The sequence below is a fragment of the Alligator mississippiensis genome, chromosome 3 (assembly GCF_030867095.1).
Source record: "Alligator mississippiensis isolate rAllMis1 chromosome 3, rAllMis1, whole genome shotgun sequence".
NCBI lineage: Eukaryota > Metazoa > Chordata > Crocodylia > Alligatoridae > Alligator > Alligator mississippiensis.
In genome coordinates this window covers 64,081,645-64,102,524 of record NC_081826.1, presented here as the reverse complement: position 1 = coordinate 64,102,524, position 20,880 = coordinate 64,081,645, and the positions used below count along the sequence as shown (strand labels likewise).

Here is a 20,880-nt window from a genome sequence, read left to right as displayed (position 1 = left end):
AGGATAGTCTTGATATCCATATTAGTAATCAACTCTTTTTTGGAAATATGCCAAATTCCTGGATTCAACTTTCTGGGTCAACTTCCATGGTGCAGTTAAATGTTGCACTCATTTTGTTTTTAATTTGCAGCTTTTTCACTTCCACCAGACAATCCCTAGGGGTGGAAAGAGATACTGCCTTTTGTCACTTTTTTTCATTTTGTGCCACCTTAAAAATGTTTGCTTGGTCTTTGTGCCACCATGAAGATGTCTACATCCCTTGTCATGCCACAATGGTGATACAAATTTGTGCCACTATTTAGCAGTGAATGTGTTTACTTTAAGATGGGAAAACACCAGAAGCCCAAAGCTGCCCACACTCTCCAGCTGCCCCAGGAAGGTATTCTGGGGGTTTGAGAGGCCTAGGAATTCCCAGGCAGGATCAGGGCCCTTAAGCCCTGGGAGCACCTGCTCAACCTACCCTGCTTAACAGGAAGTGCCCCAGAGATCGAGGGAGAGCATACTGGTAAGTGGGAAAGTCAGGCAGGAGCTCCCTGATCCTACACAGGAATTCATAAGGTTTGCAAGACAAGGCTCCTCAAGACCCAGAAAAACATGTTGCCCACTGTCCTGCAGACCAATGGGCAAACTCTTCTGTGCTGGCACAGCTGATATGCTTCATTTAGTGATGTCCATTTCTAGCCCTTTTCATACAAAAAAAAAAAAGAGAAGTTCCTGTTCTTCCTTTGCTGATTTAGGTGAGAGTTAACAGCATATAAAAGATATCACCAATGACCTGGAATACAAAGTCATAGTGAACTGCATATACGAATTCATGAATCTTTACAAGATATAAGAATGCTCCTTGTAAGGGAATGCTGAGTACAAACTAAATAGTATGTAACTGAAATACTGTAACTCAGACTTTCATCATGTCCCATTCCCCCTTCTGCTTTCTAAAGTAAACAATCCTCATCTTTTCAGAACAGCATTTTCCAGGCCTTGGATTATTTTCACAGCTTTTCTCCAAACCTCTTCTGCAATATCATTTTTAAAATGGAGACACCAGTGCTGGGTTAGTTTACTCCATTTCTTATTCATTATAACTTTGTGCAGCTGTGGTCAAAAGGGCAGGCATCAAGCATAGGTTTACAAAAAGCAGTCACTTGCTAGAAGTATTTCTTGATACTATAATTTAGAATTTTACAGGGTAAACACAGATTCCTTTGCACTTATCAGAACTCATTTGCAATAGTGTTTCCTACATATCCAGGTTCTTTGCGGTCCTGCCCATATCTGAAATTCCTCCTGCAGTCCTGCCTATAGGCACCAAGTACGTGGGGGCCCAAGGGCCGCCCCCCTCCCCTCAGGAAGAGGGTAGGGTGATCACCTGTCCCTAACTGGGTGGTACAATCACAAAATGGGAACATCAAGTCCCCGTCCCAGGCTGCATGACTCCAGGACATCATTTGTCCCGGATTCTCAGTATCATGCAGGTATCTGGGTTTTCCATACGCTGTGGAAAAATGTAGGAAACGGCAGGTTTCCCCTTGCAGGCTGGCAGAGTTTCAGCCTGCAAGGGGCTGCAGGGAGGAGAGGATGACGACATGCGTGGGTGTGCATGTACACATTGCCAGGAATACAGCCTCAGGCAGTGGTGGAGAGCAGCTCTCCCAGCTTCCTGCAGGTACGTCTATGAAGAGGGGAGGCACATTGAGGCCCCCACAGTGAGAGGGGGAGTGATGTAGGGGCTGGATCTGTGGGTGCTGCCCAGCCAAGGCAGTGCATGGGAGCCAGGGCAGGGAGCAGGACAGAGCCATGGGCAACATGTCCAGGGGTGGGGGAGGCAGCTCCCTGCCACAGCAGCACTCCTGGGGAGGGCACCATGCCCTCCAAATCTGTACACAGGACAGGGAGAGATTCAGGTTGCCAGCTGCAGCTTTGGCGATCCCCTCCCTGCTGTCCTCCCCCCAGAAGCCTCATGCCAGCTAAGCCACCATGGCAAGGCACCCCCTACCTGCCCAGTAGCAGCAAGGGAAACATTGCAAAGTTGTGTCCCTCACTGCTGCTGGGCAGGCAGGGGGCACCTCACCATGGCAGCACAGAGTTCCTGAGGGGAGGGCATGGATTCTGCTCAGCTCTGCTTCATCTATGCTGCATGGGGGACAGCCATCATCTTAGGCTTGCTCCTCTACCTGGCAAAAAATAAGAGTTGGCACCTATGGTCCTGCCTAACCCAAGTCCATGAACACACACTACATTTCGAGTGCTATCGGTGCTACAGCACTTTGAAACACTACAACTATATAGCGCTAGAGTTCCCAAACTGTGATTCATGACTTTAATGGGGGGGGTCGCAACATCGGCAGATGGGGTCATGATAAATATGACCCAAGATTCCTGCTCCTACAGTGGGGTGTGGGGCTGCAGCCGGGCTGCACCAGCTCTGAGCACCAGCTGCATCTGCAGCCCAGCAGGTGGGACCCATTGTGGGAGGCAGTGCTGCACCACCATGTCTGCCAAAGTGAGGCATGGCACTGGTGCAGTTGTGCTCATGCTGCTGCTGAGTGAGCAGGGGGCACCTCAGCTTGACAGCCATGATAGTGCAGTATGACATGGTACAACACTCCCTCCATCCTGCTCTGGGTACTGCCCACTGGTCTGCAGAGCCCTCCGGAGGGAGGTGGGGGGGGCAGCCCCAAGCCTGAAATGGACAGGCCGCATCCTTCCCCCCTCCACAGGGTTTGTGGGCAGTGAGTGAGGGACCATGCTGAGGAAATGGGGCCATGCTAAGGAAATGGGGACATAAATGGGGTCACGCCAAGGAAAAAAAGGATTGGGAAGCACTGTGCTAGAAGCATGGACAGACATGAGCCCCCTGGTGGAGAACTACAAAAATCACAGCGAAGGCATAAAATGGCATGCTCTTCCGCCAGGGAGTATAACAGCATTACTTGGTCCTGTGGCTCTGCTCCCCACCACTGAGGAAGGGAAGCCTGTCAGGAAGTACACTGCAGTCTCTGGTCCCTAGGAGGGGGAGGGTAGGAAAATGGACATCTCTGGTCCTTTTGCTACTTTTTTAGTGTACAGAGCACATGCAGACCTGTCTGCTTGACTTCTATAGCACAAATACAACATCTGTCCATGGCCTAAGTACTTGTATCATCTGCAAACATGACTTCATTACTTCCCCCACTCCAGGTTAAGGTTTGCTTTAAAAAAAATAAATAAATAAATAAATTGTTCAAAAACATTTATGTATATGTTAGCATTAAATCATGTAAACACACAGACTTAGTTTCTTCCAGCACCCCATATCAGGGCCAGAAATTTTCACTTTTTTTGTGCAAATTCAGTTTATTTTGTGCAAGTCAGTGGTAGAGATTATATTGGACAAATCATATGGATTTTTCACTGTGTCTGTTGATAAACTAAAAAGTTTAAGGAAATAAGCGTATTTCCATCTGTATATCTATATCATTCTGTAGTCATTACTCATGTGTTATCCCTTTGAAGCCAACAAGATTACTAAATTGCTGAACTGGGTATTAAATTCTGATTGAAAAAAGTAGCAGGTCAATCAAGATATTTAAAAGCTACCTCTTTAGATTCTGAAGAAAGTTTATGACTAGGCTAACAGTAATTAATCTCAAATTAAAAATAATTTATTAAACAAAATAATGCGTATGCTTCAAATTGAACTCCAACCTGGATGCCAAGTGTGATTGCTTTTAGAGCAGTAAATTAAAAGATTCCATTATGCAAACAGCTACAGTTAATAAAGCTGCAGATTAATCCTTAATCTCAGAAAAGCAAATGCAATAGATTACTTATATAAATATAGTCCTTACAGATGATACTCTCTTTCTTCTGATTTCGTTCTCAGCCGACATAAGCAGCAGCTCAAGTTCCTTTATTTTCTTTTCTTTATCAGGATCATCATCAATAAATGGCTGCTGAAATGGTTATTTTAGAAAGAAGCTGTTACTTCTGCGGCACATAATCGAGGCTTTCATTTACTACCTAGATTTCTACTTTCTTTCATCCTGCACGTAGTAGAAGCAGAAGTGGAAACTACAAAAACCAGGCTTGACACCCATTTTAGAATAAGGTTGTCACAAGCAGTTTTAACATGGTTCCAACGCTCAATACAGACAAAAGGTTGGTAATATTCAAGTTACTAGTATGGTTTGCATCAGTCAGCATAGCAGGTTTCTCTACTAAAATTCCACTCTTCTACCCCTAATGAAAGCACCTATGGGAGCAGTAGTACTATAGAACATGCTAAAAGGACACCGGCATGTTAAGCTTCCGCTTGTTTAATTCCACACAGACTGTCTTCATGACAAACTCTGATAGTTGCTGGAGCAGCACCTGCGTAAAGGAGTCTAAAGTAGAATACTGATCATTTAACTGAATCAAGTGATAGCTTAAAAGTTGGCATAAAGATTTTTATTGGATATTATACATGAAATTACCTGAATAAAGTTGGCAGAAACTGGGATATGTTCTATACAGCTGCCTTCTGATGATGCATATTGGTATCCTGGAATCTAAACAAAATAGGAAATTACCTTTACACATTATAAAATTATGTTTATAGAACAGTTGGTAAAATTTTTGTTTTAATATTAGTGAGAAGTATAGTTTTGACCACAGGTTAAAAAAAACCTAAAGTGACTAAAAGTTAGCTTCATTTCAAGAATCTTCCATTTTGCAAATTAGTTTGTTTTCATACCTAAAGAATAATTTGGAAACTGAAAACTATTGCATCACCAAACCAGGTAGCTAGATTTTGGCTTAAACCAGTGATTCTCAACCTTTTTAGATTCAAAGCATCCTTTGTTAGAACCATGGCATAGGCTGCAAAGAACGCAGAAAGACTACAATGGGTCAGAAAGCTTCTGATGCTATGGATTCTTATTTGAGTTTATCTTGTGAATCATGTTTGCACAACACACTTAAAAGTGCTAACATTGCATGGTAGTTCAGATCACCTTTGACAGGATCCAAGGGTACCACATCACCCTGGTTGAGAACCACTGGCTGAAAAACAGAAGGGTGAAATAAGCAATTCTATTACATTTGAAAGCAACTTTCATTTTTTAAATATTTTAAACAAATATGCTTACTTACATCAGTAATGCTTGATAATCATTAAACTGAACCCAGTGTGCTTTTTGCTAAGACTTCGATTCTCTTTTTTCATGCTAAGTGAACTGTGAAACAGAAAAACCAGCTTCCCTTCCAAGTTCTTACAATTGTAGGGTTCAAGTTCAAAACACTTGTAAGAGAGTTTCAATTTAAGGGCAACTGAAATCCAATGAATTTAAAAACAAATCTTGAAAATATTGTGTGTCAGACTGAGGTTTTTAAAATTGGTTGTTACAAAACTTGAAGTCAAATCTAAATTGATGGTGTTCCTTTCCATTTTCAATTTTATGGTATGCTTACAGTATACTTTTCTACACTAGGACAAATTAATTTTTGTATGCAAATGTTATGATACTTACGTGTGCCTGAACTGGTATGTAAAACTGATTTGGAGTTTGTAAGTGTTCCACACTGATGCAGGGTTTGTGTTGAAGTTTTGATGAACTAGGTCGCTCAGACCTGATGCCATCTTGTAAGTACCCTTCCTGTTCCACTTTTCTTCGCATAGTGGAATTCCAATGATTTTTGATTGAATTGTCTGTCCTAAAACAAAATCGTGTTACAGGAAGATAATTGAATAATATTTTAGGAGCAAGTACAGCAGTTATGTAGTTGTAAAGATTTTGTAAATTTCTCCACTTATCTCATGTTTTATTGCTCTGTTAAGTGGCAGGTAAAACTGATCATAACATTTTCCAACAAAACAAGAAACAGTTGGAAAATGTTGATTCACAGAATAATTGTGGAGCCATCTCTTGTTCCTCCAACTTTTATCAGATCTCAGGGAATTCTCACAGAAGTTACCTGGTCCCCTAGTGGGCTTCCAGGCATATCTAGACTTCAGAAAGCACTGACTACCCAGTACCACAGGCCTTGTAGGATCCAGAGCTGCATACAATCCCTCCTTTTTAGGGCTTCCAAATTCTCTGCTACAGAGCCATGGTTCCAGAAGTTCTTTGTGGGTTTTCAAGGTCCAGAGCCTAAGGGCAGGCCTGGAACTGAGGAATCCCACAAGATGGAGCTTCCCCTGAGCCATAAACAATGAATGTCTTGGCAACTGCTGACTGAAATCTACATTGTTAGTGACTAATAATGAAACTGACAAGAATGTTGATTTCAATCAGCAGTTCCTGGAGATATATTTTCTTTTCAAAACATTACAAGGAGGCATTTTTATCTTGAATTTCCAAATTGAGAAGATATCAATTTCCTGTAAAACTGAAGCCTCAAATTTTCCTTGGTCAGCTCTGTCATCTGAAAGATCTTTTTCTTGGATACCTCAAAAACAGTCAGATATCACATGAGGACATTCAATTTTTATTTTAATCTTCTTTTCAAATATTGAAAGAGGTAAAACAAACAGGGGTCGGCAACTTATGGCCCATAAGCTAGATCTAGCCTACAGAGGTCCAGAATCTGGCATGGGGGAAATTTGGATCTCTGGGTCCAAAGTCAAACCCAGGAAATGGTAGTTGATGGAACCAACTCAACGTGGTACTCAGTGACTAGTGGTGTCCCCTAAGGCTTCGTTCTTAGACCTGTACTGTTTAAAGTTTTTATAAACTATTTGGACGCTGGTGTCAGAAGTGGACTGGCTAAGTTCGCTGACAACACCAAACTTTGGGGAAAATTATCCACACTTGAGGATAGGTTGGTGATCCAGGCTGACCTCAACAGACTTGCAAGGTGGGCGGATGAAAACCTGATTGCATTCAATATGGAAAAATGCAAAGTGCTACCCCTGGGGAGGGGTGGGGTGGGAACCTGCATCACGCTTATAGGCTTGGCAATGCTTCAGTCGTGGTGCTAGTGAGTGTAAAAGACTTGAGGGTCATGATTGACCACAAGATGAACATGAGCCACCAATGCAATACCGCAACTAGCAAAGCGAACAAAACTCTGCCTTGCACCTGATGCATCTCGAGGCAGAGATGTGCATCAGGAGTGTGCATTAGAATCTGGGGGAATGCCTGCTCACCAGAGCACCCTAAGGGATGACAAGGTTCAACAGTCACAAACTCGTGCGAGACCGTTTTAGGCTGGACATAAGGAAAGACTTCTTTACTGTCCGAGCCCCTAAGGCCTGGAACACTCCCCCAAGAGGTAGTGCAACCACATACTCTGGACTCTTAAGAAATATTTGGACGCTTATTTGCTGGGATCCTTTGACCCTAGCTGACTTCCTCCCCCTTGGGCAGAGGACTGGACCCAATGATCTTACGAGGTCCCTTCCAGGCCTAATGTCTATGAAATCTATTAAATCAACCTCATGTGTTGCCCATCCCCTTCACAGTGCTCCCCTGCACTGCAGAGCCTGCTGGCTCCACCACATCTACGTTTATGCCTGCTGCAGAGGGATTAGAAAACAGCAGTAAGGGTAAGTGTAGGCAGCTGGTCATGCTAGGGAGGTGGAGATTTGCAGCCTTCAGTGAGGACTACAAAGGGCAGCCCACACCCTCAAAAAACGATCACCAACCCCTGTCCTATAACATAAGAAATTTAAAGAAATAGAAAACTACAATCACACAAAAATATATCAGGAGTTCTCACCTAATTATAGTACATTTATGCTAGATCTTTTTGTTGTTATTCATGCTGTGTCACCTAGTTCAAATAGCATCAATGAAGTCAAGACTAGTCTTAGAGTGAGAATAACATAAGAATTAAGTGGGTTTTTAGACTATATTTCAGGACATAAAATAGAAATGAACAGTTAGTAAGTCCATTACTTACACTGTTGAGCACTTATACCAATAGTTCAACTGGAGCTGGTTATCTGGGCAAATAATATATAACTAATACAAATAAGATGTTCAGAATGTATTGAAGATTAAATACACTATGGGGAAAAGGTTATAAAAGTGAGATGCCACATAAGAAACAGCCTCATTTTTTATAATATTTGAGTTCTAGTGAGCTTTACCATTTACATTTGTTTGTTTTTTTGTTTGTTTTTTTTAATGTATTGATACTCAAAAAATACCAGTATATATTTCTCCATAATATTTAATGATCTCTTTAAAATATAAAAATAGGCATACCATAGCCTGGCAATATTTTTGCCCTGGAGTGGCCTAAATATCTTACTTATTAGTTAGGTATATTTATCCAATAACTCATTTAAAGCTTGTATCACAAACTGCTAATGCGCTGTGGTTTTAGCACCCTTCTCATTAGTTAACTATAAGAAATCGCTAATGGGAAGAGCTAAGCTTCACTGGGGGAAGGGAGTTTTCAAGCAAAATTTTCAAATGTTGGCACACTTCAAAATGGTTTACATTTAGACTAGCATTTCTAAATTACATAGATTTTAGAAAGAACTTCATAAGGACTGAATTTCAAGTGCTAATGAGAAAAAGAAAGTAAAAAAGCACCTTCCAGGAAGAAGCTTAGCAATTTCAGCCCACCGGTTTCCCAAGCGCTTGTGAGCTTCATAAATTATTCTGTCTTCTTCTTCTGTCCATGAAGATTTCTTTACCTCAGGATTGAGATGATTATGCCATCTCTCCCTGCATTGCTTGCCTATTCTTCCTTTCAGGTGTTTTGCAATTAAAGACCAGCGTTTTGGACCATACTTCTGAACCAATTCAATAACCTGTGACAAATCAAATCATGACAGTATTTGAAAAGTCTGTTGGAAAAAAGAGACTTATATTCCCCTCCGTGAATACAGCCCACCAAAAAAGATTTTTAAATAAATGCTCTCATACGTAAGAGGTTCACAGAGACAACCAGACATGACTCAGTTTCATAAGTCATTTTGTAAAAGTTCCAAGCTTCAGAATGTTTTAATCAATTCTTGTTTCTCAAACTGAAGGAGACTGGTTATATTGTAGAGAAACCCTAACCCTAGAAAAATATATTCTGGTGAAGTTAGGGTGCAAGTAGAAGGCACAAAGCAGTGCTATGCCAAGACATCTTGCATTAGCTGGCTCCAAAACAGGAAGTAGTAGAGTCTCATAAGTCAGGTCCTATTTTCAGGTCAATAAGCTTTGCTGAGAATTCCTGCTCAATATTGCTGGCTCTGGGCCAGTAAAAGTTGAGATTTATCATACTATGTCAGTGGTGTTCAACTTTTTGGCCTTGCACACCCAATGTAGCCCACAAAGCTCCCTCCTGGTCCAGAAATTTGGCAGCAGGGGAATGGCAATTCATTGTGCCACCATTCCCTCACCAAATTTTCAGACCCACGGGAAGCCCCGTGGGCCAGATGACAGCTCCAGGAGGTCCACAGGCTGGGTTGAGCATGCCGGGTGTTAGATACTATGCAAGTCAAACTCTATTCAGAGATCAAATCGTTTTTAAAAATCAGTTTCTGTTAACAAAAACATTTAAACAAGCAATCCGAATTTAGAAGCATCACTTATGTTCAGATTTCAGATGTTTGGTATATGTCGTGTCAAGCATCCCAAGTATTGCTCCAGTTTTCTAGCAAGACAGACAGAACAACCAAACCTAAAGCCTCCTACCACAAAACCCCAAGCTCTTTCTAAAACATCTCTTATACATGACAGCAGAAACCCATTTTCTTCAAACCCACCCTTATTCCAGTTTGAGAGCGCCACAAAATTTAAGACAGGCCTGATTCTGGCCTATGATCTTCAGAACAGATGTCTCGTTTATTCAGAAAGCAAGGAAATCTGTTCAACTAATAAACGAGCAAGGGAAATTTAAAAACTCAAGGAGACATTCCATATGAAAATTCCAGTGTTATAAGTTTGCATATATTATCTGGTATATTATCAAGCCATGGTATTTATGGAGAGAAGACAAATACAAACTTTTTGGTAGTCAGCTTTTAATAGGGGGGAAAAAAGATAAGTGAACAAAATATAATATAATTTCCATTACCCTTTGATCCTCTTCTTTTGTCCAGGGACCTTTAATCAATTCCGGGTTAAGGACCTTCTGCCACCGATGCTGGCACTGAAAATCTGAACGATTCTGAAATAATTTTAGAAGAGTGATTTAGCTAAATACTATCCTTAAACACATCCCTTACATCTGTATAGCTTTCCAAACCATTTTCAAGCAGCAACTGTTTTGATAAATACCAAATGTAATATGGAATTATCTAAGTGATTACCATTAAAAGGTTTTTCCAAAAAATTTTTATATTAAGGGGTGGCCAGGGGGTAGGAGGAGGGTACAAGCAAGCAAATGTTTAATGCAAACTCTTTTTCTTTTAAATCAAGATCTTTTTCTATTTTAGTATAATTTTTAGAAAACTTTAAATGATTTTTTTCTCCAACTACAGTCATCTACTTCCACTTACTCAGAACCAAACTTTTACCTTCATCTTCTGAACTTTTCTCAAGTTCTCTCTTGTGACGTCACATCTCATCTTTTATTTATCCAATTTAAGTGACTCAAAGGATGTACAATATTTCTTTTCACAAACAAAGCTTGTTCCTCTTTTTTGCCAATTCATGACCAACAGGCCGAAAATATTTTTAAAAAGAAGCTCCCCCTCACCCTGATTTTCTTATAAGTAAGAAAGCTGATCTTCTCTCATGTTGCTGGAAAATTTAACTCTCAGATGTCTAACTTTAGCTCCTTCCTGAAAAGACAGAATGCTGATTTTCTAAAACAGAGATCTGTCTTCCACCTAGTTATAAGACTGTGGAACTATTAAGCACTTGGTTTTAACAGCTATGTCTCAATGGGAAAAACAATTAAAATATTGTCATACTTAACTAACATTGTTAAACTCTTATTTTTCCTGGTTCATACAAAGTCATAAAGCATAAAAAAAGTCAGGAGCAAGTTTTCAAAAGAGGTCAGGTCCTACTTAGACACTTCTGAGGTTTTTTGGGACTAACTTTCACATCAGTGACTAATCAATGCAGTTGAAATAGTACAAATCTTTAAAGGCAGACAAACCAATACCTACAACAGTGGGAGACTGATGCACAGTTACTGAAGCAGCCAAACTTTAAGCAGTATTCAGCTCAGTACCCAGTACTTTGATTTAGGTGCAGCTGAACTTGTCTACAGCAGAAAATACTTAAACGTGAAGTTAAAGATAGGCTAGTCTCAATACAAACAAGGACTGCCATGTCTAAAATCATGTTGGTTGTATTAGTCTTAAGTTTACCCTAACCATGTATCATGATTTTAATTCACTAGAGGTGTAAGCACTGAATGTTAATGAGTTTTAAGATCACAGCATTAGAACTTCTTAAGCCCCTATACCCCAAACTAAGGTAGGCTGCATGACTAACTACATGTCTTAGATTGTGTCAACATATATCAATTATATATCATGTAGCTACTATTTGCAGGATCCTATATTCTCTTCCAATTGTACAAGGGTATGTAATTAACTATTATTTTTAACATTCACTGTTTTAACATTATTAAACTGATAAGAACAGAGTTTAAATGGATACGTCCTTGATGCAATGACTTCAATATTAAATGAATTTTTGGAGCTGGGAGAACAATTCAGAGCCTATTTCACTCCATGCATTGACTTGGTATTGCAGCACCTCCAGGCTCAGTGCCTGCCCTCCACTGGGGAGCAACTATATCAGTGCTTTATCCGAGAAATAAAGAGCAAGTTAATCTCCTTTTAAAAATCTCTACCCAAAAAGAACTCTTGAAAAATCTGGCTCTGTACTACTAAATTCTCAGTCTCTTCCAATGTCATAATTCCATTGTGAATGAACAACTATGAGGACAAGAACTAAAATTACTTCACACCTTTATGTATCAAAAGGACACAAATGGAATTTCTCCTCTCTGTGGGTCACATTTAAGTGAACATTTATGTTTGAGGGAAAGTCTGCTCCCAGTCATTTATGTAGAAAGAGCTCTTCAAAGATTAAGTTACTTCCAAACAGTGCTGCCTGCCTAATTGGTAAAGAGCAACTGTACTTTGAATTACTATCAGCAAGAAATGATACATACTATTTCTTCCCATCACTACTACTTTACTTGCAGAATGGGCACTAGAACCTCCCCATCTGCTTTCCAAAACAGTTGTAGAGGTCCTTTCCCCTTCTACTCTTCCCCCTCATTCCCCACCATCCCACAGCAGAATATTGTCTTTTCTCAGCTAAACTGCTAGACTGATTCCTCTGCTGCTACCAGTGTCTTGTACCAACGTTAGGGATGAGATTAATCCTCAAGCCAACAAAATATGAATCCAATAAATGCTTCAAACACTTAAGAATGTTTAAAAGTTACACAGAAAATCATACCACTGATGATCATGACCTTACACCAGCTAGTAGGGTGGGGTGGTTTCCCTTCTTACTCTCCTCAGTTCTGACTCATTTCCTTCTCCTTGCTGGCATACTTTTGTTTTATTTTAGAGGGGGGAGGAAAATCCTTCACTCCCGCTTGTCATGGAAAACTACTGTCTGTCCTCTACCTCCAAAACAAAACCCAACTTTCTATACATTGGGAACAACTTACAAATTTTCACTAGGCTTCTACAATGTATCTCTACATATACATTGCGCTTGGTCATACTCTAACCCATTCTGTATTTTTGAGAACTTATTACCATATATTTTAATGTATGTATGCAATCAAACGTCTCCATTGTTGCCTTCACATGTATAACTAAACTTTTTTTCTGGGAGGGAGTTTAAACTAAAGAGTAGCAGAAGAGGAAAGACAACAGTAAAAATTTTCACACCTGGGTGCCCAGTTCATCCTATAATATTCACATTTAGCTATATGAATCAGCCTAAAGTTCAAATGCACAAAGGTTTCACAAATCTAACCACAGGCAGTATGTGCTGCACATGCTCAACAGCTTTGCAAGCTCAAATCCCACTTAAAGTAAGGTAATCAGCCATGAAATTTTAAAAGATTAATTTTATTTCACTCAGGTTGTTTTTTTAAAATCAACTCTAATTACATTTTATTTGGACACACTTCTACTATTTAGACAGCCTAGTATGTGTGTGGGGGGAGGAGGGGTATTCTGTTTGGTTTTAAGTTAACACTTCATACTTTTTATACACCAGCTATAATCAACACTCTTTAGACAGGTATTTTCTAGCATTAATGATTAACTGAGTTAAGGAGGACCCAAGATAGAATGGATTGCCTAAAAGGCACCTCCAAAAAGGCCTTGGGAGTAAAAGGAAGGCCCAGGGAGGAATAGGACCACTGCTAAATGGGCAGAAACAATTGGTTGGGAGTAAAAGGAAGGCCCAGGGAGGAATAGGACCCCTGCTAAATGGGCAGAAACAATTGGTGACAGACAGGGGGGACAAGGCTGAACTCCTCAACGAGTTCTTTGCCTCAGTGTTCCTAAGTGAGGGGCACGACAAGTCTCTCACTGGGGTTGTAGAGAGGCAGCAGCAAGGTGCCAGACTTCCATATGTAAATCCTGAGGTGGTGCAGAGTCATTTGGAAGAACTGGATGCCTTTAAATTGGCAGGCCCGGATGGGCTCCACCCGAGGGTGCTGAAGGCACTGGCCGACATCATTGCAGAGCCACTGGCGGGAATATTCAAACACTCGTGGCGCACGGGCCAAGTCCCGGAGGACTGGAAAACGGCTAACGTGGTCCCCATTTTCAAAAAGGGGAGGAAGGAGGACCCGGGCAACTATAGGCCGGTCAGTCTCACCTCCATCCTTGGTAAAGTCTTTGAAAAAATTATCAAGGCTCACATTTGTGAGAGCCCGGCAGGGCAAATTATGCTGAGGGGAAACCAGCACGGGTTTGTGGCGGGCAGATCGTGCCTGACCAATCTAGTCTCTTTCTATGACCAGGTTACGAAATGCCTGGACACAGGAGGAGGGGTGGATGTCGTATACTTAGACTTCAGGAAGGCCTTCGATACGGTATCCCACCCCATACTGGTGAACAAGCTAAGAGGCTGTGATGTGGATGACTGCACAGTCCGGTGGGTGGCAAATTGGCTAGAGGGTCGCACCCAAAGAGTCGTGGTGGATGGGTCGGTCTCGACCTGGAAGGGTGTGGGCAGTGGGGTCCCGCAGGGCTCGGTCCTTGGACCAATACTCTTTAATGTTTTCATCAGTGACTTGGACGAGGGAGTCAAATGTACTCTGTCCAAGTTTGCAGATGACACAAAGCTATGGGGAGAAGTGGACACGCCGGAGGGCAGGGAACAGCTGCAGGCAGACCTGGACAGGTTGGACAAGTGGGCAGAAAACAACAGGATGCAGTTCAACAAGGAGAAATGCAAAGTGCTGCACCTAGGGAGGAAAAATGTCCAGCACACCTACAGCCTAGGGAATGACCTGCTGGGTGGCACAGAGGTGGAAAGGGATCTTGGAGTCCTAGTGGACTCCAAGAGGAACATGAGCCGGCAGTGTGACGAATCCATCAGAAAAGCCAATGGCACTTTATCGTGCATCAACAGATGCATGACGAATAGGTCCAAGGAGGTGATACTTCCCCTCTATCGGGCGCTGGTCAGACCGCAGTTGGAGTACTGCGTGCAATTCTGGGCGCCACACTTCAAGAAGGATGCGGATAACCTGGAGAGGGTCCAGAGAAGGGCAACTCGTATGGTCAAGGGCCTGCAGACCAAGCCCTACGAGGAGAGACTAGAGAAACTGGACCTTTTCAGCCTCCGCAAGAGAAGGTTGAGAGGCGACCTTGTGGCTGCCTATAAGTTCATCACGGGGGCACAGAAGGGAATTGGTGAGGATTTATTCACCAAGGCGCCCCCGGGGGTTACAAGAAACAATGGCCACAAGCTAGCAGAGAGCAGATTTAGACTGGACATTAGGAAGAACTTCTTCACAGTTCGAGTGGCCAAGGTCTGGAACGGGCTCCCAAGGGAGGTGGTGCTCTCCCCTACCCTGGGGGTCTTCAAGAGGAGGTTAGATGAGTATCTAGCTGGGGTCATCTAGACCCAGCACTCTTTCCTGCTTATGCAGGGGGTCAGACTCGATGATCTATTGAGGTCCCTTCCGACCCTAACATCTATGAATCTATGAAAAGCATGGATGATTACTCTATGCTAGTGATTCACCTAGGGTGCCAAGACACCCTGGGGTGCTACCAGATCCTTTGTAGGGCAACCTGAGGTGTAAGGAGATAAACAGATTAAGTCAAGCTCAGGCTTGTCCTTGCCTGCATGATCCCCCCACCCCTACAGCCCAGCCTCTCCATTAAGTAGTAACTAAGCACTACAATACATAAAACCAATCAGTTTTTTAAACTGGGCACCACTCATTTGACAAAAGTTAGGGAGGGGTGCCTCGTGTCCAAAAAGGTTGAGAACCACTGCTCTATGCCATCACTTACGATTCTGAAACTGACCCTCATGGTTGCTGAAACTAGCAAGTGTCACTTGACTAATCTTCCATTCAAAGCATAAATAAAGCAATTGACGCATCTCCCCAAGAAACTAAACTCTAGATTCACTTTTTTAAAGTTCCATCAACTTTGACACCCCCCCCCCAATGCTAATAACCTTGCCATTTATTATCCAAATTAATTTTCTTGGCAAACTCCTTAGAAAAGTATTGGAATCCAAATTCCAGCAGCACTATCCGATTCCGTAAGAGCACATAGCACAAATACAGCATTTCTGGAACTGGTATACCACCTTCTTCAGGCCTTGCATAAGAAATTAGCCATAAATTAACAGTACTGCATAAAATCTGTGAATTATGCCACCAAAAACTATATCACCACAGAGGAATAATTCATTAGCTGATCTCCAAGACAGCCAATACCAGCACTAGCATCATCTGTTTCATTTAGCATCACATCATTCCCTGGCCCACACTACTCTTCTTTTCTTCATCAGAAAAACAACTAGGGAAAATGTGATAAGCCAATGATTCCAGTGGCAGTGATTTTCCATCAGTACAGCCAATCCCCATTTCCTCCATAGCCCAGTGTTTGAAATAGGTGTTCAAACAAGGAAAGGAGCTGACGGTTCAAAATGACCTAAACAAGAGAGGGTTTTTAGTACGAGGAGGTGCATTTGAAAAGCTGGCTGACACCTGATCAGCTGAGGACACTCCACAGGTATCCAACTTGGTGCAAAGCTAGTTTCCCCACAGCTCCTATACACAGTGTTCATATAGAATACCTTATCCTCATTTTATTCAGTAACCTGAACCCTCTACTTTCAAGCAAAATTCTCTCATGTGCAATCTACACTTACCACTTACTTGTTACTGTATTGAAGTAGCCTATTTTGTGATTGAATGCAACAGCCCCAGAGGCTGCAACTGACAGAAAGCAGCAGTTCATTTCAGAAGTAACGGCAGACCTGAATGTAGCACTGGTCCTTCACAAATGCAGCTACTTCCCTGCACATTTCAAGTTTGCTTCAAATCAATCTTAGTCTGACTTGACAAGAATCTCACAGACCTGGGCCCTATCTACCTTAGCCCAGCTGAAAATCGTCTAATAGAACAAATAGTAGGCACTTGGTAAATTACTTCAGAGCTGTCAAACTTCTAAGTGCCCAGGGGCTGAATACCCCACAGGCTGCACCAGCCGGGGCCATGGACACACCCCCTACCACACTGCTGAATCACGGACCTATGCTCATCCCCAGATCCCCATGCTGTGCTGGTCTGCCCTGCGTCGCTGGGACAGAGGCAGAAAATGTAAGCCAGAGAGGGAGTGGTCACCTGGAGGCTTTGGCTGTTATTGCAGCCAGATCGATCGTGAGGGGCAGCAACTTAATCCCTCACAGCACATATGCAGCCTGTGAGCCACCATCTGATCAGCCCTGAATTACTGGATAGTTTTACAATCTGCATTTTCCTTTGCCTACTTGGTCTAATGAAAGATATCACCTCTACTACAAGAGTTCTGACTGCTCAGTGTGGTGAACACCTTCATTAGAAAAGGCTTATTCAAAAAAAAATGTCCACACTTACTTGTAGGTGACTAGCAATGAAAGCCCAATCATCTGTTCCATTTTGTTCTACTAGTTTCTTTAACTTTTCATCCTGTTAAAGACATAATATCAGCTAAGAACTACATCATTTGTAATTATAAAAGATCATATACAGTGTAAATATATTATAACTAACATAGAAGCAAAGCTGATTGGCCAAGTGTTACCTCATCACATGGCCAAATGTTACCTCATCACGTGTCCATTTTACTCTGTTGCATATCTTTTTCAGCCCTTTTTGCTGTGGTACTTCATAGTCATGATCTGCATACTGAAGGTCATCATCATCATCTTCACTGTAGAAAACATCAAAACAGTTCAAATAAGTTACAAGTAGGTTTTAAACTAACAGCAATCATCAATAGCTAAAAAAAAAATATACAATGATTTGAGTAATTTGTGGAAACAATGTTTAAAATTTACAGAAACCCAAGACCAATCCATTTTCTCATTAGCCTCTCTCCAGAAGTTGCAGATGCTCATGCTTCAAAGAACTGTAAGTCAACTGGCCTGGTTTTGGACTGAATATTAGAAGGAATATCCTACCTATTCCTCAACTTCTGAAAGTTTAAATCCAAAGCATGAAATTTGCTTAACCTGAAGGTTCCATGTAACATTGATCAATGTATTATCTATACATTAGACAAAATATGCTGCACAAAAGCATCTAACCCATAATTCCATAATTCAATTTAATTAATTTGTACAGAAAACAGTTTAGCACTTGGTTGCATATAGGACATGGCAGTTTGAGTCCAGGGCTTAGAATCCAATTAGTGGGCATTTTTCTTCTTAAGTTAAATATGTAATGATGCAGGAGAAAGGGACATTGTCCATTAGTTTGGGCCCATACATTATTTAACTTGAAGATAGAGAAAAAAATTCTTTCATAACCTTTTTTAATTTAATAATGATTATTAAATCCAGCCCTCCAAAAAGGTGCCGTCTTGTAGAACATCAGCAAAGAACCTAAACTCACTCACTACATGCTGACTTACTGCTTAGCACAGATCAGAACCAGGCCTGAATCTTCTTGCTATATAAGCTAAAGCCAAAGAGCTGCAAAGAATAATTCAAAGTGATGAGACATGCCCTTTCTAGGACCCCTAAGGTGAACTGGAAGAAGAAATATAAAAGAGGGAAAAAAAGGAAAAAGAAAAGAAAAGAAAAAACACACACACAGAGGATGCAATCGTTAAAGTCATAAATGCCTTGCTTTCAAGAAGGAAATACTCCCATCTTACAAAACTACAGGAAGAAAAAAATTAACTTTATTATGATAATAGATACACAAACAAGAAAGCAGAACTCAAACACTGATGCTTCACTTTTATCTTGGTAGTCATCAAGAGAAAAAAAAGCCAAAAGCAGCAGAAGACTCAGTGTGAGTATACTCCATCTACTGGAGAAATCCTGATACACCACAAGCTTTGTCAAAAAAATTCAGCCACACAAAGGGGGTACAGAGGTGTTCTATACTTTAAGTTTCCACTTCCCCTTTCTTTCTTTCCGTATGACAGAAATCTGAAGTAATTTAAAAACTAATACAAACATGTAAATCTGAATTTGACAGCAGGCATCCTATTACTAATTAAGTCAAGTGTACAAGTAGCGGACTCATTCAAATATATATAATAAGTTAAGCAGATTTATCCCTATTGATGCATTAAATTCACTCTCTTTGTTAGCTAATGAATTATTACAATGTGAGCCCTACAAAATCCAATAGCAAGATCTTCTATTTGGGCTACAGAACAAGGCACATAATTCAATCTTGAAAACTACACCTAGTTACAGTTTGCTTGTTCTCTCCCAAACTGCAAAATATAATTAAGCTTTTTTGTTGTGTTGACAAAACCTGTATGGTTACCCAAAAAGTGGTTATTTAGGGACCTGTTGTCCATCCTAAAGTGAAAAATTGTTTTTTTCACGCCATGACATGCATCTAAGTTTCAGGATACCATTTTGTGACAGACTGCAGATTTTATTGTGATATTTCTGTGTTAACATTATAATACTGTCCGAATTGGTTTACCTCATTAGTTTATACACAGAGAATAAAAGGTCAGGGTTGGCTACCTGCAGGACAAGACAAGATGTACCTTTAGCACCAGTAGTTTTAAATGGCTTTGTTGACATTTGAAAGGTGAAATGTCTGACACCCTGGAGGTGTCAGGAGCAGACCTGGATGTTTGCTCCTTGAGTCAGGGCAATGGAGAACCAGGTAAGGCAAGAGACGGAAAGGATGGGGTCTCAGAGTGCAAAGAAGCCTAGGCTCCTGCCTTGCTCTAGAAGCCAAGCTTGGGCTAGCTTCAGGTGACCCTCTCAGAGACCAGACAAGGCCACAGCAGTCCCAAGCAAGTGCCCCTTAGAGGGCACCCTGTGACAAATTTACTTACACCTTTGTGTATTAGCATTACACTCAAGTACAAATGCTCTATCCCTGCTAACAGAAATAAGTTCCCATTCAGAACCATCACTACTGCCAGATTAGTTGTAAGATAAAATGTATATTAGCCTTCTGCATATTTTGCTCCAATATTCCAAGGAGTTCTCTCACTATAGTGCAAGCATTTTTATGAAAATGTATAGAAACAAACACTAAAGCTTCATTTTAAACCAGTTTTACAGTGATGAAGCAAACTTTATATTATTCATGTTTTACGGACTATAGCAAATCCTTCCCACTACTTATAAAAGGAAGTTACACTCATTAAGTCATCACTGTGAAATAAGACAGCCCTTAATTTATTATAATACAGTTGAAACCTGAAACAAATTAAAAATACAAATTATAAAACAGAAAGATTGCAAAACATTAAAAAGCATCTAGTCAGCTTAAAAACCTAAGTCCCACTGAACCTGAAGCAGTTTCTAATAGCAGGCCACAGAGAACAAGTCACTGCGCGTGAATTAAGTAACAAAAGACACAGAACAGGGGGGAAGGGATATGGGGAAGCAGAGCCTTAGGGGGATAGGCAGGGGGGCAAAGGCAGCAGGCAACAAGCTGCTTGCTCCCGCACAGCACCATCTCCCCCTCCCTCAACTGCCTCCTGTTGCCTCAATGCTTTTCTTAACTGCTCTTCCCACTGCAATAGTGGTGGGGATAAATTTAAGACAATCCTTCAGTAATTGAATTGGACACATGGAATATTGTAACAAATTTATAATTTTTCCATGTATAGAATTTCTATGCATTATAATTACTGGGGAGTAAGATTTGGGTAAATATATGGTATTAATTTAATTTCGCTCATTCTCAATCATCTAAAAAAGTGGCCTTCCTTTAAATACTTTACACATTTGAATGGCTTTTATGGGTCAAGTTATTTAACGTGAGATTAACATTTATTTAGAAAGGCAACAAGACTAAAGCTTATCTGCATCTGAATTACAGCCAAGACACTGTGTACTCTGTGGGAAGCCTGACCAAAATTATGTAGCAACACCACATGTCACTTACTGTCTAGTACAGTGAAAGGAAGTTCTTAAGCATCTTTGGATTGTCTTAAAACAGATTTCTTCTTGAATGAAATATGAAAATAAATGCAATTGATCAAATTGTTATTTTAATATTAAACTCAGTATTTTTTCACTGGCCTACATCTTCAGTAGGCCACATATCTGCTCTTTTTAAAGACATAATAATACTATAATATAGTTTATGAAAAAAACTGGATGCGTTGGGAAGTAGACAGGAGTCAGCTGGAACTTGGCGCAAGGTAAACTGTCAAAAACAACAATGATTATGCAATAACCTGGAGAAAAATCTAGCACTGAGAAGAACCATACTTATGAATAAGCAATCATAGTTAGGTTTCAGAATGAGTATTTTTGAAATGCATGAAGTAGCTTGTATTTATTGAACACAAATGCTAGCTATGTG

At 40.9% G+C, this 20,880-nt stretch overlaps 1 protein-coding gene across 4 annotated transcripts in view; it reads right to left on the bottom strand.

Moving 5' to 3' along the window:
- The window catches only part of MYBL1 (MYB proto-oncogene like 1), a 39,274-nt gene that overhangs the window by 16,108 nt on the left and 2,286 nt on the right, over positions 1 to 20,880 (bottom strand). For 3 of the 4 annotated variants that reach the window (XM_019498701.2, XM_006261999.4, XM_014606808.3), the window contains exons 2-8: positions 17,185 to 17,290; positions 16,975 to 17,046; positions 9,985 to 10,077; positions 8,508 to 8,728; positions 5,493 to 5,676; positions 4,458 to 4,532; positions 3,831 to 3,935 (exon numbers count right to left, since the gene is read on the bottom strand). In XM_019498701.2, coding sequence (XP_019354246.1) covers positions 3,831 to 3,935; positions 4,458 to 4,532; positions 5,493 to 5,676; positions 8,508 to 8,728; positions 9,985 to 10,077; positions 16,975 to 17,046; positions 17,185 to 17,290 — 856 coding nt within the window. The remainder of the gene's footprint in view (positions 1 to 3,830; positions 3,936 to 4,457; positions 4,533 to 5,492; positions 5,677 to 8,507; positions 8,729 to 9,984; positions 10,078 to 16,974; positions 17,047 to 17,184; positions 17,291 to 20,880) is intronic. The other variant, XM_059724031.1, reaches the window with a different exon arrangement.